The following is a 26,355-nucleotide window of genomic DNA, read 5'->3' as shown; positions in this document are numbered from 1 at the left end:
CCAAAGCTCCTCCTCTCCAGCCCAGTAGCTCCGTGGGACAGTAATTGATAATCCAGTGGATCCAAAGGCACAAAGTCACAATCCCTGTGGCACAGATTCCCCCTGGAAAACACTCCATGGCTTTGCTCCTTCGGCAGGTGACTTCCTCAGGACGGTGTGTGACGCCACCCCCTTAGCCCTTATATAGAATACTGCACCGGATACAAACGTCCAGAGAAGGACTTTTCCCATATTTTTACAGTCACAAAACATGACCCCAGATTATATAACAACAGTGACACAAGTCTGGCATATTAAAACGACAGCACAAACATTTATTCACCCATGCTGGGTGAAACATGTAGGGCCCTACCCGGTCGCTACAAGCTCATATCCCACATCACTGGTCATAGACAAGACTAGACTGGACTGCACTGGACATCCAGACCTCTGATCATTCAGACACACCAGACACATCTGATCATTCAACCTGTCTTCTGAAGGTTGATGAAGACATCGCCCTTCATCACCGTGAAAGGCAGCCCCTCAGAGTGGGACACCAAGTCTTCCTTTATTTCCTCCTAACTCCACCTGTGTTAAAGGCTCTGCTTCACCCTGCAGTCTGCCAACTCTCTTCCAGCTCTTCAACCAAAGTGACGTCTATGTTGCACCGCTCCTCTGTGGCCTCGGTTTTGGAGGGTGATGAGGTCTGAGAAGATGATTTATTCTTTATATGTCCTCTCTTCAGTGTCTGATAGCAGGCGGATGTTTTCTCCCCCCTCCTTTATCTCTCTCTGCTCTGCTCACTGCAGCTGTCCTGTCTAAATTTGTCCTGTGTTAACATTTGGAAACTTCTGCCCGACTGCGTGAATCCTTGATTTGAAAATCATGGAAATGATCAGCTGGTGCGTCAATACAATTAACAAGATTTTTTTTTAACCAAGGACTGCTGGTTTGGCAGAGTCTACATGTCCTAAAGGGACTTTTCCTGCGGGCTACACAATGGAGGCTTGGAACAAGTAGAAAGTCATGTGCCTGACAGCTCTTTAATTTTGGATGTCGAAGATGTGTACATCTTTGTGTTCATAAGAGGAGATCTAATTGGCCTTGCTTTTGCCCCAATCTACTGAAAAAAGTGCAAGACAGCAGCCAATAATGAGGCCCTGCAGCTGTCAGCTTTGATAAATCACCACTGCAATTGGAAAAAGAGGGATGGAATCACAGACCGAGGAACTCTCTCGTAGGATCGTAGGATGGAAGCCCATTCCAAGGAAGTTCACTAGAGGCTGGATCAGATCAGAGACTAGATGTGCCGAATGGATTACTTTTTGAGCCAACTCACAGAGCTGTTCAAACCACATCGCTCAGTCTGGAGCATGAGCGCTCGGCTGGATGAGATTGGTAAGAACTTGATAGCACTAAAGGATGAACTAAAATGAGAAATAGACGGGACTAAGATCAGAAAAAAAATCTATTGTTCAAGCTCAAATCATCATGGATTCACAGCATACCAACCACCTCCCTTCTCATCGCCCTCCCTGGGTTGAAAAGCTGGCTTCTTCCAAAAGATAAACATTGGAGGCAGAGTGACGGGCCTTTTCCAAACCTATTTCTGTGCAGATACCCGTGGCCATGAAGTGATAAACACAGACACTTGCACGCGTAAACATTAATAAGGCTACATACTTCAGACTGCACATATTAAAATCCCCCACCTGCCCACATTTGCCCGTACATGATGGTGGAAGGGAGGAAAGTTGAGCGTCCTAGTGAGACGGTTGTTGGTTCCATCAGCCCTTTGCCCGGTGCGACGAGATTGACAGCTGAGAGATGGCTGTAAAGCCTGGTCCATGCTTCATATGTCCACATCCGCACACCACCGATGCACACAGGCTTTCTCTTATGCTACATTTTGGGCTGACGCAGTGCGAGTTCTATGCATGCGCACTGATCCAAGCATCCTCGGGGAGTTTTTCTGCCACCCCACGCTGTTTATCTGTGCTTTTATTACTGATTATTTATAGAACATGAGGCACATACATTGCCAGGCTGTTATCATTTAGTACTAGAGTTTGTTTAACCTTTTTTTTCCTGTTTCTGAATCATGTCAAGTCATGGCGTGAGTCATGGCGCCTGAGCGATTAGATACTTTTTCTGTCGGCAGACCTTCTCCTCCCTCCAGACAGAGTCTGCTGTCTCCGTCCACCAGTGTTTCACTCTCTGGATGTCTTTGTAGGTGGAGCTACAGCCTGATGGCTCCACACAGTCACTTTTCAAAGTTGGTGTCCGTCATGGTTTGTTTGCTGTGGCGCTCTGGCGCATGCGCATACTAGTGCAAAGCAGTCATAAAATTTGAGCTGTGCGTGGCTGTCCGCGGACTAATCCGTGCGGACCGCAGCAGACAGGAATTGATGAGGATTTTTAAGTCACAGCGATCAATGCGGAATGCACACACACAGACATGTGAAGCATGGACCAGGCTTTAGCAGGTTGGTGCCTAGTTACTGCACCGGTGGAGAAAGTGGATCGGAGGATCCGAAGCAAGAAAACTACAGTGCAAGACTCATTAGGATTAGCAGAGGAACGCTATTCAAAATAATCAAAACAAAAAGTAAGGTGGAAGGCTGCCCACTCGTCCTCCTCCTCTCTCCTGCCCTCCCTCCTGCCCTCCCTTGTCCCCCTCCCCCTTACCATTGTTACCTCTCCTCTGCAGCTCCTCCTTTCCATTCTTGCTGCTGCTTCCAGTCACAGTCATTCGTGCCGATGAGCTTTTGCTGGTGTTCAGCTTCCCAGAGCCGTTACTTGACACTGAGCCTTCCTCCTCACTTGGCAACCGCCTGTAGTTCCCATGGCAACAGAGGGAGACAGAGCAAGAGAGAGACAGTGAGAAAGAAAGATGTCAAACAGAATCAGCAGTATGTTCATTTTAAGGTTGTATCGAGGATTTTCCATGGAGAGAGAAATCCAGTTAGTTCTTTTTGAAATGCTGCGCATGCGTGACCCACACCCCTCCTCCCCTGCTCTCTACGGAGGAACGCCTCCTTCTTACGCAGAAAGTTCGTGCATGTGCGAGCTGAGTAGCATGTAGCATGTAGCAACTTAGCATCGTAGCGCTAACACATAGCTACCAACATGTCCTTTTGAACAACACAAAACACAGCAAATATGAGTAAAACCCTGTCCCTGAGCCGTCCCTGGTCTCGGTGGATCAGAGAAGGACGGGGAGATTTGTGTGGAGCTGCAGGACTGGAGCAGACACTGGAGCTCACAGCTGATCTGTGTGGCTGCAGCATGCAGGCGTAAACAACCCCCCCCCCCCCCCCCCCCGCCCTCCTTCTCTCACTCTCTGGACTTTTTCATACAAGTCGTGTTTTAAGATTAAAACATACATTGTTTGTGGCAATTGTCTCAAATCTACAGGTGAAAAGGTAAACTGAACTGAAACAAACTGTTGATCGCAGCAGCAGAGCCTGGCATTGGGGGAGCAGGGTGGAGCGCGTGAGGTAGGGGGTTACGAAAACGGCGTAGGTAGAAGAATGACAGTTACGCTGCAAATATAGAGAGGTTGATTCACATGTTAGAAAACCAATAGATAACGAGGCTACCTCGTTATTGATTGACTAAAGTAATGTTGGTTTTACAAGGTCCAGAGTTGATTAATATTTATTTTGTTTTTTTTGATCACGATAAAAACAAGGCTGCTACAGCTTAATAACGCCATTTTTTTTAGCTTTAATTCATTTTTGTTATTAATAAAGATCTTCTATACAACCTTTAAGTTTGATCTGCATTGTTAGTGATCGATCTGCTACAAACTATGGTGACAGACATGTTTGCACAATAGATTTAGTTGTATTTGCATGTTTGTACATATGACCCCAACTGTACTTTTTTTCAGAAATAGGTCATAGGTCAAAGGTCAAATTTATTTATATAGCACATTTAAAACAGTAGCCACTGCCCAAAATGCTGCACAAATTTTAAACAAGCATTAAAATATAACATACAAGAAGGAAAGAAAGAAAAAGAAAACTATTTAAAAATATAAGGCACACTGTCTGGTTCAGGTTGTGTTGAAGGCCAATGTAAAAAGGTGGGTTTTAAGCTGTGATTTAAAAATTTCGATCGAGGGGGCAGACCTGATGTTCAGAGGGAGACGGTTCCAAAGCTGTGGTCCCGCGACTGCAAAGGCTCTGTCGCCTCTGCTCTTACACCTGGAGCGAGGACATGCTAGAAGTCGCTGGTCACACAACCTCAGAGCTCTGGCAGGTCTATACAAACACAACATTTTTGTCAGATACGCGAGCGCTAGGCCATTTAGAGATTTAAAAACAAGCAGCAAGATTTTAAATTGGACTCTGAAACAGACAGGGAGCCAGTGGAGAAACTGCAGCACAGGAGTGATATGATCAACACGCCTCGCCCTGTCAGGAGGCGGCGGCGGCGTTCTGTACCGCCAGTAACCGACGCAGAGAACAAGCAGCCAAACCAATGTACAGCGAGTTGCAATAATCCAAACGTGATGTGATAAACACATGGATTAGTATGTCCAACTGCTCAGAAGGTAAGTAAGGTTTAACTTTAGATATCAGACGTAGCTGAAAAAAGCCTGTTTTAATCACTGAACTGATCTGTTTTTCCAAGCTGAGGGAGCTGTCAATACGAACTCCTAGGTTTTTTCCAAGAGGGCTGCAGGAAAAACCACAATCAATAGTAGGCCCAGGTTTACCAAGAGAATCATTTCGGTTTTGTTTTTGTTTAAACTTAAAAAGTTCAAATTCATCCAATCCATTACCTCCTGGAGGCACTGCTGTAAAGATGAACATGCATTTTCAGCCTGCAATGGCAAAAAAATTTGTACATCGTCAGCAAAGCAATGAAAAGAAAGCTAATATTTGCGAAAAATTGACCCAAGAGGCAACATATAGATAGAAAATAGAGTGGGGCCAAGGACAGAGCCCTGGGGGACTCCACAAGAGGGCTTTACTGTAAGGGGGCTTTACTGTAACTGACGAAAATGAGCCGAGGCTCACTGAGAAGTGCCTTCCGGTGAGGTAGGACCTAAACCATTTTAGGACTGTGCCTTTAATTCCAACACAGGATTGCAAACGATCTAATAAGATCTCCTGGTCCACAGTATCAAAAGCTGCGGTGAGATCTAAAATGACCAGGGCTGCAGGCTGGCCAGAATCAGTTATTACAGTTTTTCTCCATTGGTTTGGCTCATTTCTTGAAACTGAAATTACATTTTCAAAACTCGAAGATAATTTGGCAAAATGGTCTTACAATTCAGCTCAACACCATAGTTCACTTCCATAGTTCGCTCATCTCTCTCCCAAAACTGTTCACACATGTTTCAAAGCTACATTTCTTTCCCATATAAACAGTCAGAGCCTCCAAAATGTAAAGATCCTTCCCAACAATTTTAGCTCATTTCTCAAAACAGACTGGATGTTCTCAGTTCTCTTGGTTCTCTTGTCAAAAACAACCTGGACGGCTCAGCAAAACACCACGGTTCAATTGTCAGAGATCAGATCTCTTCCAAAACAGTTCACTCAGGAGGAAAAACTAATTTCTTTCTCAAACAAATGGTCAATGCCCTCAAAATGCTTTGTCCTTTTGACATTGTGTGAGCACTGACAGTCAAAATGTTTCGGTGTTTTGTCATTAAGGGCAGAGGACCACTGAAATATTCCTCATCTACCTTTCTGTCTGAGCCCAGTCCTTCATTCACAGTGATTCCTGTGATAGTTTTTATTTTCTTCTTTGGGTTTTTTAGCTAACAGAAAATATCGTGTATAAGAAAATGAAGACAAAAAGCATTTTACAGGAAGAAGAACCTTCAAGTTCTGATTCACACATTGCTCTCATGCCTCCAAGGAAACTGTTATAATTTTTATTCACACACAGAGCAACCTCCATCCATTGGAGTTCAATATAGTGTAAAATAAAACAAAGAAAAAAAAAACAAAACAAAACAAAAAGGAAAATTGTATGTAGCCCAGAGTGCTGTAAATGATCAAAGCTCACTTCTTCACTGGTCTCCCTCCTCACCATCCTGACTGTCCTCCTCACCCTCATATGCATTTCTGGTCTTCATGGTGACTGATACAATGAAATGATGCTGATATGTTTTGGAGATAACAACCATTAGACTGAGAAACAATCAATCAGTTTAGATCAACATGACCTATTCACCTGGGAATTGTGCTAAATCTATCCTTACTGTGCTTAATCATTTGCAAAGATTTTGTAAAACACTGAGGAAAACCCTGCCCATGCAGTAATGTCAGACCAGTTCCTCCTTCAAAATCTTTACTGTTTATTATCAACCTTCTTGTGTAGTGCAACAACACTGTCAAAGTTAGCTACAGTTCAAATACGGTGCAAAAGTCTTTGTGCAAACAAATATCACTGCAAATAAAATTAAGGAAAACAATATGCACCTTGCAGTCCACCGGCGTCCACACAACTGAGTCACAAAACTTTGCAGCCGTCACAAAGACTTGAGTCTGTCTGGCTGTTCAGTTCAGTTCAGTTTATTCATTTGTCCCTTGGAGGGCGATTCAGTGTGCAGTAAGTTCACGTTCATACATAACATAAATATACAAGACAACATAAAGCATAACAAACCTCGGTGCATAATCAGCTCCAGTACAAATAAAAAGCAGATCAGCAAGGTGGACCCATAAAACCAAGCTGTGCGAAACATTCCAGACGGCAAACAAGAAATGACAAACCGCTGTCAGCAGATGTGCAGTAGTTGCATAGTAAAGCATGGAGACTGGTGGACATGCTGTTACTTCCTCTTCTTCTCGGCATTTAAAGCGCGGATGGAGAGAGGCACAAAGGAACATTTATATCTGTTTTTAGTAGCTAGAGGGACAGTGAAGCGGAGGCCAGAGGGAAGGAGCTGATCCTCCTGATGCAGAGGGGGGGTTTCGTCTCTGCAAATGTTCTTGGCTTTCTTAAGCAGCTGAATATTATAAATTTCCTCCAGGCTGCTGAACTTCACCCCGGCTACTTTGGAAGCAACGCGCACAATTTTCCCTGAGGAGTTTTTGTCCTTAACAGTAAGATTACTGTACCAACAAAGGATACAAAAGGAGATAACGGACTCGATATAAGCACAGTAAAACATTTTCGTCAGGCCTCTGTCTACCTGGAATTTAGCGAGCTTCCTCAGACAAAATAGGCGCTGCTGACCCTTTTTACAGAGCATGTCACAGTTCTCATGCTGTAGTGTTTGTGTGTCTAGCTGTAGTGTTTGTTTGTCTGGCTGTAGTATTTATATGTATGGCTGCAGTGTTTGTGTGTCTGGCTGTAGTATATGTGTGTCTTCTTCAAGACAAAATGCCCATCACTAAAGTTCAGACAATAGTTCGTGCCCTAACAAGCCTATAGCGACGTGCTGCTGCGATGTTTTGGACGTTTCACTTCCAGGCAGCCTTTTCCACAACAGGAACGGTAAGTGGGCCCAACGGGTCTGAACAGGTCCAGCTTGTTTCGGTACGATCCATCGCCTTTCTGTTTCAGTCCATTTTTCCTCGTGTTTAATTTAATTATACCAGCGCACAGCAGTAGCAGCAGGAAGAAGGCAACAAAACTCACCGGGCGCACTTTTCTTACTTCTGCCGCTGAGTGCCGGCATATCCTCCCGCGGAGCACTGCGCATGTGCAGGTCTGTGTATCAAAACGTTACTTTAACGGGTTCAAAAGTCTTTTAACATGTTTTATAACCATTTGGATTTACTTCCCGTGCTAATACACCTCCCCTGGACACTGTAAGGAGCATTTTGTCCACTTTTGTCAGTCCCGCTCTCTCTCCTTATCACCTCCAGCAATTGAGCTAACTACGATGCTAACAGCTGGGATCCAGCCACTGGACACACAGACACAAAAAAGGTATTTTTGAGCTTGTCTCACTTTGTCAATGATAGGGAAAGGGCGTGGGTCCAAAATTGTCTGAGTATTCCTTTAACTCCCAGTAACACTGTGAGGAACCTGGGAGTGATCTTTGACCTTTAAATCCCACATTAAACAGGTCTGCAGGACCTCCTTTCACCTGCGTAATATTTCTAAAATCAGGAACATGCTGACTCAGAGCGATGCTGAGAAATTAATCCATCATTTCCAGATAATCCACCTCCAGATAGATTACTGTAATTCCTTGTTATCAGGGGGCCCCAATAACTGCCTAAAAAGTCTCCAACTCATTCAAAATGCTGCAGCAAGAGTTCTCACAAGAACAGGTAGGAGAGATCATATCAGCCCAATATTAGCTTCTCTTCACTGCCTTCCTGTTAAATCGAGAATAGAATTCAAAATCCTCCTCTTAAACTATAAAGCCCTGAAAAACCAGGCCCCATCATATCTTAAGCAGCTGTTAGTCCCATACTGTCCCAGGAGAATGTTTCGTTCTCAGATTGTTGGTCTGCTGGAGGTTCCTAGGTTCTCTAACAGTAGAACAGGAGGCAGAGCTTTCAGCTATCAGGCTCCTGTTATGTTGTCAGTGTGACGCGTCTTGTGTGGGAGCTGCAGTGGTCAAGCTCGTCACTTCTCGCTTTCAGCTAACACCGCTGGCTAGCTAGTATGCGAAAAGGGGAGCCGAGTGTGTAAGTCTCCCTCTGCCAGTATACAGCCTCTCCATCTGCATGACCCATTGTTAGCGGTTCCTCGTACCGAGACATGGTAACTGAGCACCTCACGGACTCAGGCCGAGCTACAAGGACTCGGAGGAGGTTGGCCCCCAGACATGCGGCATGCAGGCATACGCCCTGGTGCCGTATGAACCAACCCCCAGCTATGGGTCAAATAGCTCCAATGCCTTGTGGACATCTTGGGAAAGACAAACGCTAAGGGAGTACACCCTACAGTAAATCTGGAGTGGAGCCCCTAAGGCAGTTGTATGGCATACTTGTCACCTTCCTCAACTCCCGCATCCTGGTCTGTCCCAAGCCATCTCGACTCTGTCTTGCCACTGGACCCGGCGCATCAGGACGAGAGAGTGAGGCTGATCCTGCGCAAGTCTCCCTCACTTTAATCCAAGTCATGCGCAAGTCATGACATCACCATCATGCAACCCCCAAGTCCTGTGGCGATACGGAAATGGCGAAGCAGCAGGTGAGGATACACTGGAAGCTGTAGCCGCGAACCTGCACACAGGTGGCTCAGGACTTGTGGTCGTTCTTCACTGGACTGAGGCAGCAGTGGAGTCCATCAGCCTCCTGAGTGACCGAGCAGCCCTTTTTAGGATCGCTCTTCTCGCCTCCACAGAATGAGGACGGGGCTAGAAAAGGTGCCCCAAAAAAAGCCTGCCTCACCTCACCCTGGTCAGCATACCGTGGCTGACGGGGATCCCTCTCTAGCGGTTAAAACCCAAGCAAAAAGAAAGCAAAGGTGCTCATCTTAGCGTCATGGAATGTAAGAACTCTGCTCGACAACATCAGAGCTGACAGACACGAGAGAAGAACTGCGCTTGTGGCTAGAGAACTGGCTCGGTATAAAGTCGACATTGCAGCTCTCAGCGAGACACGCTTCGCAAGCAAAGGCCAGCTGACAGAGACTGGCGGCAGCTACACATTCTTCTGGAGTGGGCACGGCAGTGAGGAGCGTAGAGAGACTGGTTTAGGTTTTGCCATCAAAACAACTCATGTCCCAAACCTTGTAAGCATCCCGGAGGGCCTCAAAGACCGACTGATGAAAATGCAGCTGCCACTGGGACACAAGACCAATGCTACTCTGATCAGTGTCTATGCTCCAACTATGACAAACCAAGACGAAATCAAAGACAGGTTCTACGAAGAGCTTGTCTCCCTAATCTCTTCTGTTCCTCAGTCAGAGAAGCTCATTGTTCTTGGCAATTTCAACGCATGTGTTGGCCCCCACCACCAAGCCTAGCACAACACCATTGGGAAAAATGGAATAGGCAAATGTAACAGCAACGACTCCTCCTTCTCACAATGTGCGCTGCACATGACCTGGCCATCACCAACACCATGTTCCGCCTACCAACCCGCAACAAGACATCATGGATGCACCCACGCTCTTGGCACTGGCATCTTATCAATTATGTCATTACTTGGGCTAAGGACAGGCATGACGTGCGACTGACCAAAGCCATGTGCGGTGCTGACTGCTGGACAGACCACTGCCTCATCATCTCCAAACTGAACTTCTTCATCCAGCCGAAGAGAAGGCCACAGGGACAAAAAACACCCAAGAAACTAAACACAACCAAACTGAAATGTCCCCAGATAGCTCACAAACTTCAATTGAACCTGGATTGCAAACTTGAGGTTCTCCAGGCTGACCACAACAGTGTTGATGAGAAGTGGGCATCCTTCAGGGATGCAGTTCACTCTGCTGCTCTGGAAGTGCTCAGTCATCCTACCAGACACCACCAGGACTGGTTCTACGAGAATGATGGTGAGATCCACACCATGCTGGAAGAAAAACACTACTTGCTCCGAGCCCATCAGCATGACCCCTCCTGTGCGGCAAAAAAAGCCGCCTTCACCAACATGCGCAGCAAAGTTCAGTCCAAGCTGCGTTCCACTCCTGGCTCAGTGCCAAGGCCAATGAAATCCAAGACTATGCTGACAGACATGACATCAAGAGGTTCTACAATGCACTGAAAGCTGTCAACGGACCACAATCTTCCGGATCAACCCCCTTACTTAGCACAGATGGCTCAACCCTGCTCACAGATAAGAAGCAGGTCCTCGAGAGGTGGGCAGACCACTTTAATAGTGTGCTAAACCGTCCCGCAGCGATCAACGATGAAGCAATCACACGCCTCCCACAACTGGCGATTAATCAAGAGCTTGATGCCCCTCCCTTGACTGAAGAGGTCAGTGAAGCCATCGATCAGATGACCAGTGGAAAAGCTCCTGGCCCCGATGCCATCCCTGTTGAGGTGTACAAGACAGGTGGCGAAGCCATCCGTAACCAACTGACAAGCCTGTTTCAGACCATGTGGAACCAGGGGCAACTGCCACAAGAATTCAGGGACACCACAATCGTTCACATCTACAAGCTAAAAGGAAATTGCCAGTCCTGTGACAACCACCGAGGAATATCCCTCCTCTCCATAGCAGGCAAGATCCTGGCCCGCATCCTCCTCAACCGCTTGTTGGATCACCTGGAGCAAGGTCTCCTTCCTGAAAGTCAATGCGGCTTCCGCGCAGGTCGAGGCACCACCGACATAATCTTTGCTGCCCGCCAACTCCAGGAGAAATGCATGGAACAGCACCGGGACCGCTACACAACCTTCGTTGACTTGACCAAGGCTTTCAACACAGTCAGTTGGGATGGACTCTGGAGGATTATGGGAAAATTTGGCTGCCCAAGCACCTTCATAGCCATAGTCCGCTAATTCCATGATGGCATGACAGCCCGTGTTCTGGATGACTGTGAACCATCCAATGCCTTCCTGGTGACCAACGGTGTCAAACAGGGTTGTGTTTTGGCCCCGATATTGTTTAGCATGGTGTTCTCGGCAATGCTGACTGACGCCTTCAGAGATTACAAGCCTGGCATCAACATCAGGTACAGGTCCGACGGGAAGCTGTTCAACCTGAGGAGACTGCAGGCCATCACGAAGGTGAAAGAGACTGTTCTCAGAGAATTCCTCTTTACTGACGACTGTGCCCTTAATGCCAGTGACGAGCATGAAATGCAAGCTGAGATGGACAGCTTTTCTGCAGCCTGCAGCAATTTTGGCCTTACCATCAGCACCAAGAAAACTGAGGTGATGTTTCAGCCAGCTCCAGGCACCCAATACCATGAACCACAGATTTTAGTTAATGGACAGTCTCTCCAGGCGGTTAAAACCTTCACCTACCTCGGCAGCACCCTCTCTCGCACAGCTACCATTGATGCCGAGATTAACAAGAGAATCTCCAAGGCAAGCAGTGCATTTGGGAGACTGAGGGAGAAAGTCTGGGAGAGGAGGGGAATCAGCCTTGAGACCAAACTGAAAGTCTACCGAGCAGTCATCCTCACCACCCTACTCTGTGGCTCGGAAACCTGGACTGCGTACAGGCGACATTAAAAACAGCTCAATCGCTTTCATCTCAGATGCCTCAGAAACCTCCTCCACATCTGCTGGCAGGACAAAGTCCCCAACACAGAGGTCCTGAAGCAGGCAAACTTCCCCAGCATCACCACCACCATGCGCAAGGCCCAACTCAGGTGGGCTGGCCACGTTACCCGAATGCCAGACGACCGCATTCCTAAGCAGCTCCTCTATGGAGAACTCTGTCAGGGTAAACGCACAGTTGGGGGGCAGATAAAACGGTGCAAGGACAGCCTCAAGGTCTCGCTAAAAGACTTCAACATCAGCACTGAATTCTGGGAATCACTTGCATCCGACAAACCCAGCTGGTGCCAACTTATCAGCAAAGGAGCCAACGCAGCAGAGCAGCGCAGGACCCTCCAAGCTGAGCAGAAGCGAGCAGCAAACAAAGCCAGAGACACCACTACCAACAGCACAGCGCCTACCCACTACTGTCCGACCTGCGGGCGAGGCTTCCTTGCCCGGATCGGCCTCATCAGCCACCTCCGGACACATCGCTAGCAGCTCACCTCATAACAGATGTCATTGTCATTTTCGATTACGAAGGACGAACATATATATATATATATATATATATATATATATATATATACACACACACACATATATATGTGTGTGTGGAACCAGCTCCCAGTCTCTGTGAGGGAGGCTGACACAGTCTATGCTTTAAGACCAGGCTGAAGACCTTTCAATTCAATAAAACTGAAGGTTAGGGCTGGTTCAGGCCTTTCTTTTAAGCCAGGAGCTTGCTAGCTCTCTCTCCCCCCCTCCTCCCTCTCCCTCTCCCACTCTCCCTCTCTCTCACCGTCCCTCCCTCCCTCCTCCTTGTATTTCAGGAATGGTTATGTAACTGACTCGATCTCAGCTTCTGAGGTGGTGGAAAGTGGAATCGAAACACTGGGCGTCTGGGACAGAACAGGAGGTCGTCACTGTGTCTGTGTGTGTCTGTCTCACCCTGCACTGTGCACTGCAGCAGATGGAGGTCTCTTGCTGCCTGTCCCGTCCTGGTGGGAAATCTTGTCCAGTGACAGTGACAGTGGAGCGTCTCTCACAGGCAGTCCCAAAACCAGCGTCTCCTTGGTAACAGAGACGGCTTCGTCACCAGTCCGCCCCAGGTGCTTCTTGGCATAGTCGAATCCCTGAACAGGCTGGGCCAGAGAAGAGACAGGGTGTTTCAGAAAACAGAGATGTGAAGAGGAACCAAAGCTTTAAACCTCAGACTTCATCCTGAAGCAAACTGAGCCACATCTGATGGCAAGCAGCACTTCTCGTTCCTGAACTGTGCCTCTGCAGACAACAGACACTGCAGACAAAGCAGACAACAGACAAAAGACGACACTGCAGACAAAGCTGAAAACAGACAAAGCAAACACTGCAGACACTGCAGACAACAGACAACAGACAACAGACACTGCAGACAACAAAGCAGACACAGCAGATAAAACAGACAGCATACAGCAGATACTGCAGACAATAGACACTGCCAACAATTCAACAAGCAGCAACTGTCACGAGGTGGAGAGCATGCAAAGACCTGGTAAAGCCAGACGTCTGTGAGCAGCAGCACTGACTGAAAGGGAACTCCCGTTAGTCAGTGTCAGCCGTCTCCATGACAATGAGCAGTGTCAAGCATGATGCATGGCTGAGACTGTCATCGTTAACATGACAAGAATTCTTCTGCGGAACATGAGTTGACATGTGTGCACCATTCACTACACATTGACCAGGATCCTGTAGAGAACATCCAGACAAATTGAAACCGCAATAAGGCCATCCCTCTGTTCAGAAAATGAAGTGTCGTGGTGCATGCTTATACAGAGCAATCCGATGAGGCCTTTTAAAATAAGAGCCCTCCAGAAATAGCACTTCTGGATTACATTTACCCTAATTTAAAAAAATGTAAAAAAAAAAAAAAATCCCTCGGATATCCACAAACCATTTCACTTCAGGATGACTGTCGGCCATCCCAGGATTTCACTCACCATTTTCTTTTAGAACAATCTGACGTGGCATTTCAAAATAACAGCCCTTCAAAAATATCACTGCTGTGATTATATTCACCGTGATTTCAAAAAACCATTTTAAAAAATCCCTTTGATATCCACAAACCACTTCATTCTGACAGTAGTCTATCCCAGGATGTCACTCACAAACTTTCAGAACAATCTGATGTGGCATTTCAAAATAAGAGCCCTCCCAAAAAAGCACTTCTGGGATTATATTTCCTGTAATTTCATAACAACTTCAATAACCTCCGCCCCATTTCTCACCTTCCCCTTCATCTCCAAAATCTTAGTGAAATTGTTGCCTCTCAGCTCCACTCCCATCTCACCCACAACAGTCTTTATGAATGTTTCCAGTCCGGTTTCCGTCCTGCCACAGCACTGAATCGGTGCTAATAAAGATCACAGATGACCTTTTAATGGCAGCTGACTCCAGTCTGATCACCATCCTCATCCTCCTCCATCTGAGTTCGGCCTTCCACACTGTTTCTCCCTCCATCCTGCTCAATAGACTCTCCTCCATTGGCATCACTCACTCCCCCCTTCTCTGGTTTCAGTCTTACCTCACTGGAGCTCTCAGTTTATCCAGCTCAAGTCCTTCACCTCTCAGGCCTCCCCCGTCACTTCTGGTGTGCCCTAGGGCTCCATCCTGGGGCCCTCCTCTTCATCATATACCTCCTTCCCCTCAGCAACATTTTCTGAAAAGTTTGGTTTAATGTTCATTGCTACGTGGATGGCACCCAGCTCTACGAGGGCGTACTCAAAAGTTCCTGGAATTTGAATGTAACTTTTTATTTCTGACATTTCAAAATAAAACATCACCGTCGCCTTCAAAATAATCTCCATCCGCATTAATGCAGCGCTCCAGCCGTGTCTCCCACTTCACCAATGTGTCATGACACCCGTGCGTAATTGTGCCATTTTGGGCCGGCTGTGATTTTTCTGTCCCCTCCTCCACATCTGCAAACCGCTGTCCCTTCAGCTGCTTCTTCAACCTGGGGAACAAGAAAAAGTCCCTGGAGGCTTCATCTGGAGAATCAGGCGGATGGGAGAGGAGATTCATCTCATTCTTCTCCAGAAACGGCGTGAGGCGCAGCGCCGTGTCCGCTGGCGCTCTGTGGTGGTGGATCAACCGGCTCCACTCCGCCACGACGCTCTGCTTCCTCCTCACATCCTCACGGAGCGTCTGAGGACTTCCTGTAGTAGTCCTGGTTTACAGTCTGACCTGGAGGGACAGACTCGCTGTGGACGAGACCCTGGACAGCCGAGAAGCGGCTCAGCATTGTTTTCACGCTGAGCGGACCTGACGCGCCGACATCTGGCCCTTTTTAAACCACTCGAACCACTCATGGACCTGAGTCTTCCCCAGAGCAGCATCCTTGTAGGCTTGCTGCAACAAGCTGAGTGTTTCTGCTGCTGTTTTTCCAGCAAAAAGCAGAATTTAATGTTTGCGCTGCTCTGGCTTCCCAGTCAATGTAGCCATTTTGGAAAAAATTGCAGACCGCCGCTGCACTCTGTTACTATAAATAGCTCCTGACAGGCGTCAGTGTAACTCTGGGAGCTCAGCTTTTTCACAGATATGTACAAGGCTTACCTGCAGCACATCTGACGGCTAGAAGTCGAAACTCATTATTATTAGTGTTTTATGACCTTTTGGTTACCCCTCGTATCTTTCCAGTAAACCAAACTCCACTCTCCATCCACCTCTCTACACCCTAAAAAAACAACCCAAATTGGTTTATTTTTTAACCCAACAGGTAATCAATGTTGGACCAGCCCAACAGTAGTCATTTTTACCCAACAACATGGGTTGGTCTTTTTAACCCAACAGATGGGTTAACAAATTAAATCCAATCATTGGGTTAAAATCAGTTTCAGCCCCGGGTCGATTCTACCATATGATTGGGTTGAATATTGTGCTCATATTTAATCCAAAACTTGGATTAAATCAATTTCAGGCCTGGGTCAATTTTACCATATATACTGGTTGAATGTGCCCAAACTCTGGGTCAAATTCACTATAGTTCTGTGTTAATTCAACTTCCAAAAAATGTTGATTCATCCGTTTTCTATGCCGCTTCTCCTTCTCAGGGGCACGGGTGGCTGGAGCTGATTCCAGCTGCTGTGGGCGAGGGCGGGGTCACCCGTCTGTCACAGGACTAACACATATAGACAAACAACCATGCACACTCACATTCACACCTAGGGGCAATTTAGAGTGACCAATTAACCTGACATGCATGTTTTTGGTCCATGGGAGGAAGCCAGAGTACCCCGAAGGAACCCACACACTCACGGGGAGAACATGCAAACTCCACACAGAAAGAGGCCGAGCCCCAGCTGATACTTGAACCCAGGACCTTCTTGCCGTTAGGCAAGGGCGCTAACCACTGCATCAACGTGCGGCCATGTTGATTCTTAGAGAAATGTATATAATATACATATCTTGTAAACAGCTAATTTTCGAAACCTTTTAAAATTCAATATATACTTGGTCATGCAAACAATACAGTATGCAATGACAAACTTGTCAACAATGTTCAAAGTATTTATTTTGAATTTCTTTGGACCCGTTGACAACCCAACAGTGATCAAAACAACCCATGTGCTGAGTTTAAAAATCTATGTTGGGTCTGTTGGACTGTAACCCAACACATGAGTTGCAATAAATAACTCCAAATGCATTATAATAGCCCAAATTGGGTTACTGATCTCATAACCCAGCAATTGGGTTAATGAAATGACCCAACATTTTTTAGTGTGTATAATCAAATTAGGGCTGGGCGATATATCCAATTAATTCGATTAATTCGATTTTATATTTTCAATCGATGTGAAAAATATTAAATTGCAACATCAAGCTTCATTTTTTCTGTCCCTCCGCCATTTTTACCGGACGCGTGTAATACACACAGTCGCCACACCAGGAGGACTGGCACTATAGCACAGAATACAGTCAACATTGTCTTGCAGATGAGAAGAGTTAGAGAAGAGTCCCTAGCCAGGGACAGAGAACGCTCGCTCTCCCCCGCCGATCGGATCTCTCCCGGCGCCACAAGAATCCCACACCGTGGCGCTTTTAACGGTGAAACACGGTTCGCGCCTCATCTTCTGCCATAATGCACTCGGCCGAATTATCAGAAAAATAAAAAGGAAAAGGCCGATATAAGGCACAAAATTAAATAAAGAGCGCAAATATGATAAAAATGAGAATGAAACTTAAATGCATGTTTTGTTGCCGCTTAACTTTGATCTGTATTTGATCTTATAAATAGTTTTTTTTTCCTCCAGTTTTCCTTTCATTATTTTATTTCAGTTCAGTGCCCATCATGCAAGTGTTCTTGTTAAAATTACCTCAGTAATAACTATATTGCCTACACAGTTAAATGCTGACGTTTTGGCTATCAATAAATTATCCTATTTTTTTAAAAATGTGTAATTGTGTTTCTTTACACAGAAAAAAAAATCATTAATCGGATTTTAAGCAGAATAAAAAAAGATTTAATTTTTTGGCTATATCGCTCAGCCCTAAACCAAATCCTGGTTCACCTCTAATTTCCTGAAATTAAACCGCAATAAAACAACCTCTAGTTGTTGGCACCAAGTCCACACTCTCCAAATCTAACAGGTTGTCCCTCACAGTGGACAGCTCCAGTGTCCCCGTCCCCTCAGGCTAGAGTCTGGGTGTCGTCCTGCACAGCTCACTTTCTTTCCACTCCCACATTAACAACATCTTTTGGTCTGCATACTTCCACCTACGTAACATAAACTGCTTCCGCCCCTCTCTCTCCCCTCTCTCTCCCCTCTCTCACCCCTCTCTCACCCCTCACACCCCTGCCATCCTGGTCCACAGCCTCATCACCTCCCGCCTCGACTACTGCACCTCACTCCTCTCTGGTGTCCCCCACAAATCCCTCCAGAAGCTCCAGCTGGTCCAAAACTCACCAAGACCCCTGCCCTTCACCACATCAGCCCCTGTCCTCCAGCAGCTCCATGGGCTCCCTGTCTGGGTCATTTTCAAGATTCTTCCGTTTGCTTTTAAAGCCATCCACATCTCATACATGTTGCCCCCCCTCACGCTCCCTCAGGTCCTCCTCCTCTCTCCACCTCTCTGTGGCCTCCGCCCTCCTCAGCTCCATGGAGAGCAGGGCATCACTCTGGAACTCTCTCCTCCAGACATCCGCAACATTGATTCTCTTCCTCAGTTCAAATCCAGACTCAGAACTCATCTGTTTCAATCTGCCTATCACCCGTAATTTCTCTCTATTTTCGCTGTTACGTTGTCTGTTGTTGTGTTTATTTGTAATGTGTTTTTAATCTTGTGTTAAGTGTCCCTGAGTGTTTTGAAAGGCGCTGTTAAATAAAATGTATTATTGTTATTATTATGATTTAAAAAATCATTTAAAAAAATCCCTGAAGTGGCATTTCAAATTAAGAGCCCTCCAAACATATGACTTCTGGGATTATATTTCGTTGTAACTTGTAACTTTGGTAACTTGCGATGACAATAAGGGCTATTCTGATTGTGATATTTCCTGTAATTTCAAAAAAATCATGTAAAAAAAATCCCTCTGATATCCACAAACCATTTCACTTCAGACACTCATAGTCGGCCATCCCAGGATGTCACTCACAGATTTTCAGAGCCATCTGATGTGGCCTTTCAAAATAAGGGCCCACCATAAACAGCAGTCCTGGGATTTTATTTACCCTAATTTAAAAAAAAAATCATTTAAAAAAAATCCCTCGATATCCACAAACCTGACAGTAGGCCAACCCAGGATGATCCCAGTGAAATGGGTTGTGGATATCAGAGGGATTTTTTTATGTATGAGTCCTTTACCCAGTGATGTGAGCTTGTCTGTGCTGTTACCGGAATGGCTGGTATAAGCGCGCCCCGCGGGACTTATTTTTCGAACAGAGGGATGGCCTTACGGTAAATTAAAGCTCATGTACTGCAATGAAATTTATGATTTGTTGACTCAAATTCAAAGACATTTAGGAAAAGTACGAGGAAAATTGAAGGGCCAGCAGTGGTGCAGTGTTTATTGCGCTTCCCCTGGCTTTAGAGGATCTCTGGTTCAAGTCTGTGCTTGGTTGCTTTCCTGTGTGGAGCTTCCCAGTTCTTGTTTTCTCCTGGTAGTAGAAAATGTTCAATGGTGGTGGAGAGGAATAAAATCGATTTTTCAGAGATGTTTTCTGGAGGATATTTTGTTTTTGCCTGTCCATGTCAATGTAAATCTCTCATCTAACCTCTCCCTCTTTGTTTTAGAGCTCAGTAGGACAATTCAGTTACAAAAATGCATCATTCAAAAAAAACAATCCAACATTGTTTACTGTAGTTGAATTTCAAATCCCAACTATGAAAAAGTCAAGAGACAGTTGGACACTTGTTTGTTCTCATTGCCGACGATGGCAGTTCACCTCCAGGTTTGATACGTGGACATAAATACTGACTAATGTCCTATTCCCAGGAGACTAGCATTGACTGTGGACCTCTGGTGTTTTGTGAATTTCCCCCTCACGTCTGTGTTTCTTTCATTGCATTCTCATGCGAACAAGCGAACTGTGTTTTACTCAAATTTACAGACATTACAGCCAGATATGATCCCAGATCGACAAATCCATTTCAGTCAAAACATTGTGTTATTATAGTTTTATTATACAGAATTGTTGGATCTTCAGTCCCATTTGCAGGACGCCCTAAAAATACTAAAAATGATCACCAATAATCTGTGCGTCCATTTCAAACAAGTCTATTTCTGATAGACGCATTTCAGGACAAATTCTGGTCAAAATTTTGTTGTATTACATTTTGAATATTTTATATTATGCAGACATAATTAAATACTCAGCTGCCACAGCCCACAGAGGAGAGGAAGTTTATTTCTGTTTTTTCTTTGTGCTGTTACACATTTGTATGTAACCCTTTCACCAGCGAGCTCACTACAACGCCGGGCTCACACTGGATGCGTTTTGTCTGTGGAACGGACACCGCAGCTGATCCATAGTCATTAAAATCAATGCTGTGGCTCACACCGGTTGCGGTCCGGCTGCGGTCCGGCTGCGGTCCAGCTACGGGGCCCTTGCGGAGCTCCGTTACTTTCCACAAGGATCCTATTGTTCTGCATGCCGGAGCCCTGCCGCATCAACCGAGACAGAAGCAAGTCGGGTGCTGGAAGGAAACGCGGTAAGTGTTCCAAAATAAGTGATTTCAAAATAAAATCTGGGCCATGTTTTGCATTGCTATTCCATTTTTTTAATTCTTCTGGTAGAATACCTAACAAATAATGTAATTTAGTCATTATACGCTTTAGAAGAATGAACAGTTTTGTTCTTCGTCACTGCAGGAAAGTCAAATGACTCCAAAATTGCACAAAACAGCCCTATGACTGGAGAGGTCTCTGTGTTGCCAGATTGGGCAGGTTTCTGCCAAATCAAGCTTCTTTTTTTAACATGTGGGGTGGGTTGATGAGATGGTTTTGTGTTTGTGACGTGTTTTTTATTATACAAATACGTTTTTTTACGATTGTAGCGTGCATTTTCAACAGAGATGGAAATTTGGACTGCTTTCTATTGAGTTAAACATGTTTCATATTGTTTTGGGGAGAGCGGCGGGCCTGGCAACCTCCTCCGGACTGCAGAGGCACCGCAGGCTATGAGTCACAGTACTGTGGTAATTCCATACTGTAACGAATCCAGTGTGAACCCGGCGTAAGGAAGTATTTTATCAATATGTGCACGTTACTCCATTCCAGACATAAATGCTATATGGCAAAAGAGTCATTCCCATGAAAGACAACCTTGTCTAGGAGTCAATATGATTCTCTCACAAGCTACAACAAAAATGCTCCCAGAGTTAAGAATGAGTACATATATCAAAATAACTGAGGTAATCCTGTTTGCACAACAAAATGAAAACCATGCAATAACACAGTGCAGATTACTCTTTGTATCAGGATAATATTCAAATCAACACAAAATGTAAAATTCAAAACAAAATATTGAAGCACAGAATTGAATTCAAGTTTCACTGAGTTCAGTTTAGTTTTTTTTAGAGTGCACTCCGAGTGTTACGGTGCGTTCACACCGGACGCGTTGCTTCACGGGCGTCACTGATGCCTCAAAGTTGACGCATGTAAAGTGTGGAATTCGACGCGTGTTCAAATTACACACGACGCTTGCAACGCTCGCGACGTGCGGCAGCTCAATGAAGGGAGTGGGAGGAGCTTCTGTGTCCTGTCTTCATGTTGACAATGGCGGATCCCATCGAGACACTGGCTCGGCTTTATTTAATAAAGAAAGCCAGAAAACAGCGTCGTCAGGTGCCTGTGCAACGTTTTTGGATTCATCCCATCCTGCAGCGGCATTCGCAATTTGGTGAATTTAACCATTTGCTCCAGGAGCTGCGTGAGGATGAGGTTCGCTTTCAGCGGTACTTCCGCCTCTTCCGGGCCCAGTTTGACGACCTTCTGGCCCGCATCGGCACTCAGAGCGCTCGTCTGTGATTGGATGACGCTCCGCGTTGACGCAAATTTCAATTTTCCCAACTTCAGGTGTTGACGCCTGCAACGTGTGACGTGCGTCGCCAACGCTCGAAAAGTTCAAAAAGCGACGCTCAAGAGGCGCCTGACGTGCATTATGTCCATTGAAGCTCGTCCACCATAGATCTTGAATGTAAAAGCAATGCCCGTGACGCTTGCAACGCATGCGGTGGGAACGCACCATAAATTAATGGTGCATTCATACCGGACACGTTGCGGGCGTCGTTGACGCTTGGGACGCCTCGAAGCTGATGCTTGTGACGCTTCAAGCACGACACTTGACACCAGGTGGTCACAAAGCTCACGACGCTTGTGATGCTCTTGACGCGCATCATTTTATTGGCACGCAGGCGGCTGATTTCTGTTTCCAGCTATGGTGGATCGCATCAGGAGAGCGGCTTGGCTTTATTTGTTAAATAAAGCGATACAGCGTTGTCGTCATTGGGCACACGGGCGTCGTCTCTGGGTTCATCCCATTATTCAGAGGCCTTCTGAATTTGGGGAGTTTCACCATTTGCTCCAGGAGCTGCGTGAGGATGAGGGTCGCTTCCAGGGCTACTTTCGTCTCTCCCGCGCCCAGTTTGACGACCTGCTGGTCTCAGTGCTGCCAACTCCCCAGTAAGAAAAGTCGCTATTGGCTGGTCTGCTCCTCTCTGCTCTGACTGCAGCAGGGGGCGCTGCTGAGACTGACCGCTTGTGAGTGCTTTGGGACGGGGGAGGGGCTCACGGCAGCACCCGCTGCTCATTGACGACAGCAGCGAGACGTCCTGTCACGTCTCCAGAGCACCAGAGAAGGTCGCTAGGTTTGTCGCTAGTTGCTTTTGACAAAAAAGTTGCCAAGTATGGAGGTAAATTTGTGTCTTTATTTTTCAATCAAAAAAAAAGTTGCTCAAATCGCAAAACATGTTTTCAATAAAAAAAAAAAAAAACATTCTCAATCAAAGAAAAAAACTTGTTCAAACCCCAAAAAAATATTTGATACCCCAAAAAACTGCATATAAACACGTTTTTTCTTTGATTGAATTTTTTTTTTTTGGTTGAAAATACATTTTTTGATTGAAGTCCTATTTCTGGATTTGAGGCATATTATGGGAAGGACATTTGTTTCTTTATTATTCAATCAAAGATGTAACTTCAATCAAAAAAAAAGTTTTCAATCAAAGCAAAAAAAAATGTTCGGAGTGTTTCGACTTTGCTTTGACATTCAAACACTTTTTTTTCCGATTGAAGTGAAAAGAGTTTTTGAAGCTTCTTTTTTGAAACCTCTTTTTTGAAACCTCTTTTTTGAAACCTCTTTTTTGAAGCCTCTTTTTTGAAGCCTCTTTTTTGAAGCATGTTTTTTGTTTGAATCATTTTGACACAAACGTCCCGCAGTGGGCGGTTGCTTCTACGTTGGTCGGGCATGTTTGAGTGACAGGTGTCCACACCTGTCACACGACACTCCTGACGACACTCCTGACGCCGGGGACGTGCGTCGTGGGCATCAGACGCTCGAAATGCTTGAAACACTTGAAAAGTCGACGCTCCTGACGCACCGCCCCGCCGCCCGCCGCTCCACAACGCTCGTCCACCATAGACTTTGCATAAAAAAGCTTGTGTGGTGGCAAAAGTTTGTGTTTAACTAGCTAGCTCGTAAAGTTTAGTCAAGTATCATATGCGCATATTTTGACGGAGCAAAATTCTTTTGGTAACTTTAGGTCAGAATGAGCTGAAAACTTCATCTGCCAATTTTTGCACGGATCGGACAAAACGTCAAGGAGGAGTTCGAAGAAGTATGTTTTTCAGTTGTCGCAATCTAGCGATAAAAACTCATGGCAGAAATGGCTATGCAGATGTTATGTCATTGTTATACAGATGACACACAACTGTATTTATCTATGAAACCTGATCAAACTAATCAAATAGACAGACTCAGTGACTGTATCAGAGAAATTAAAACCTGGATGACTACGAACTATCTCCGTCTGAATCCTGGCAAAACAGAGGCCATTATACTAGGCCCCCATAAACTGAGAGAGTGTCTATCTGAACAGATTATCACCTTAGATAACGTCAGTGTATCCTCCTCCTCTACTGTGAGGAACCTCGGGGTCTTATTTGATCAGGATATCTCCTTTAAAGCACACATCAACCTGGCTTGTAAAACAGCATATTTCCACTTGCGCAACATAGCTAAAATAAGAAACATTCTACCTAGAAGCGATGCAGAAAAACTCATCCATGCATTTGTTTCCACTAGACTGGACTACTGCAACTCCCTTCTTGCAGCCTGCCCAAAAAGTGCATTAAAAAACTTTCGGTTGGTTCAAAATGCGGCCGCCAGATTATTAACTGGAACTAGAAGACGTGAACACATTACTCCCGTTCTAAAATCTCTTCACTGGCTGCCAGTCGAGTTTAGAGTTAGATTTAAAATCCTTCTCCTCACTTACAAAATCCTAAATGGGATGGCTCCAACCTATCTCCAAGATGCTTTAACGCCTTATCAACCAATCAGAGCACTCCGCTCTCAAAATGCAGGGTTACTGGTGACTCCTAGAGTCTCTAAATGGACACTAGGTGGAAGAGCCTTTAGCTATCAGGCACCATTTTTATGGAACCAGCTTCCAAGTGGTGTCAAAGAGGCAGACACAGTCTCCACATTTAAGGTTAGGCTCAAGACGTTTCTCTTCGATACAGCCTATGATCAGGTCAGCTAGGGATTCTAAACTCAACTAAACTAAACTAAACTAAACTAAACTAAACCAAACTAAATTAAACTAAATTAAATTAAATTAAACTAAACTAAACTAAACTAAACTAAACTAAACTAAACTAAACCAAACCAAACTAAATTAAACTAAACTAAACTATACAAACTAAATACTAGTTTAAATCCTAAACTATCCACAAAGCTGCCCTAGGAGCTAGAATGCTGTGGGAAGTACGGTGCACTGAGCCCTGTCCTCTAATGTCTGAATGTTATTCCCTTTAGTCCGTTCATTGCTTTTCACCTGCTGTCCCCCCCTTCGAGGGGGAGTCTTCTCCAGCTTCAGTTGCTGACTCCACTATTACGAGGGCCTACGAACAAGCTCCGTCCGGACCGGGAGGACACTCCTGTCGGTCCTGCCCGTGGACTGGCTTCGGTTCTACTGCTGGGATCCGTAGTTCTTGTGCTGGACCGTCCAACGGACTGTCCTCAACATTGTCCTAGGCTTTACTTCTTATTGTCTCATGCTAGCTGTTGCCAAAGCTGTCCGTCCCTGGGAGAGGGATCCCTCCATACTGTGGTTCTCCCCAAGATTTCTTCTTTTCCCACTGGGTTTCTGGAGTTTTTTTCTTGCCGGATGTGAGGGTCGAAGGCGGTGGTTGCTTCGTTTTGTCCCTTGAAGCCCTCTGAGGCAACTGTTGTTGTGATACTGGGCTATACAAAAATAATTTGATTGATTGATTGATTGATTGATTGATTGAAATGGGCGTGGCCTAGCCCAAGTGATTCAGTTCTACTCAGGGAATGAGAGGACATAGGTTTTTGGAATGTGTGACATATGGTGTGGGAGTTATAGCCCAAAACACGTTTGCATGGCTTATAGTGCCACCTGCTGGCCGATTAATTTGATTTTTTGTAGTCCGTCGCATCAAGGTTCTGGACCATCCCACCCAATTGCACCACCCTCCCATGTATGGTTTGGGCTGCAGCGGGAGTTTTAGCAGCGGAATAATAATAATAATAATAATAAAAATAATAATAATATCATAAAAATCCTTTCAAATACAATAGGGTTCCCAGCACAGCTGGTCCTGGGAATGCATATGCAATGCATACGCCGTTCCCTGGCCATCCATAAACTTTATTCATATAGCGCCTTTCTGGGACATGTACTGTGGAAGACCACTCACTGGGGACTAGCTGTATGCATGTGTGTGTAAATGGTACTTACCAAATAAATATGATGTGCTGCTCCCCCACCCCCCAGAAACCAAAGCCAAAAAATCTTAATACTAAATGATAATAAACCAACAATATATATATATGTATATATATATATATATATATATATATATATATATATATATATATATATATATATATATATATATATGCCTCTGTTTTTCTAAATAATCTGTAGTAAAAGAGCAGATAAACTGCTTGGAGGGGAAAAAATGCAGGCGCTCTGCATGGGGAGGCTAAAGGACACTTGAGAGGGCAAGACAGATAGTTTTTGATTTACATTCATCTGAAGCCTGAACCTAAAATGTGAAGAAACACAAAGAAATGCAGATACAAGCTTTAGTCACGTCTGTCTGCGCCGATCACTCAGCTCGGTGCACAGCAGAGTTGGGGAGTTTCTATCAGGGACTGCTGCTGGTTCCTATCAAGTTCTGTCAAGTCTCAGCCTGAAACTCTGCTTCTGGTTTTTTACTGTTTGATTAAACGTCCTTTTATTCCCTTGATCTCATTGCATTTTATTTTGCACTTATGTATTTATGACTCTGTAGAGCACTCTGTGCCAGCAGCAGTTGTTTCTAAAGTGCTATATAAATACAGTTGAGTTGAGTTCCTCTGTCTGCGGGCCGTGGCAGTGCAGCATGTCGTTCACGGCAAAACAGAGAAAAACATTTTTAATTACGTCTGTATCATAAAATTTGTAATACAACATTTTGACCAGAATTTGTCCTTAAAAACATCTTTTAAAACACGTCAGAGATGAATGCATTAATCATTGGTGATCACAGGAAGATGCAGGGGGAAAAGAATATATGTTTTTAG

General features: G+C 45.2%; 1 protein-coding gene across 1 annotated transcript in view; it reads right to left on the bottom strand.

The window, feature by feature from the left end:
* LOC115392397 (UPF0606 protein KIAA1549L-like) overlaps nt 1-26,355 on the bottom strand; it is a 153,069-nt gene that overhangs the window by 50,294 nt on the left and 76,420 nt on the right. Inside the window, exons 10-11 of the mRNA XM_030096987.1 lie at nt 13,013-13,206; nt 2,680-2,816 (exon numbers count right to left, since the gene is read on the bottom strand). Coding sequence (XP_029952847.1) covers nt 2,680-2,816; nt 13,013-13,206 — 331 coding nt within the window. The remainder of the gene's footprint in view (nt 1-2,679; nt 2,817-13,012; nt 13,207-26,355) is intronic.

This window comes from Salarias fasciatus, chromosome 7 (assembly GCF_902148845.1).
Source record: "Salarias fasciatus chromosome 7, fSalaFa1.1, whole genome shotgun sequence".
In the NCBI taxonomy this organism is placed as follows: domain Eukaryota; kingdom Metazoa; phylum Chordata; class Actinopteri; order Blenniiformes; family Blenniidae; genus Salarias; species Salarias fasciatus.
This window is presented reverse-complemented; position numbering and strand designations above follow the sequence as displayed.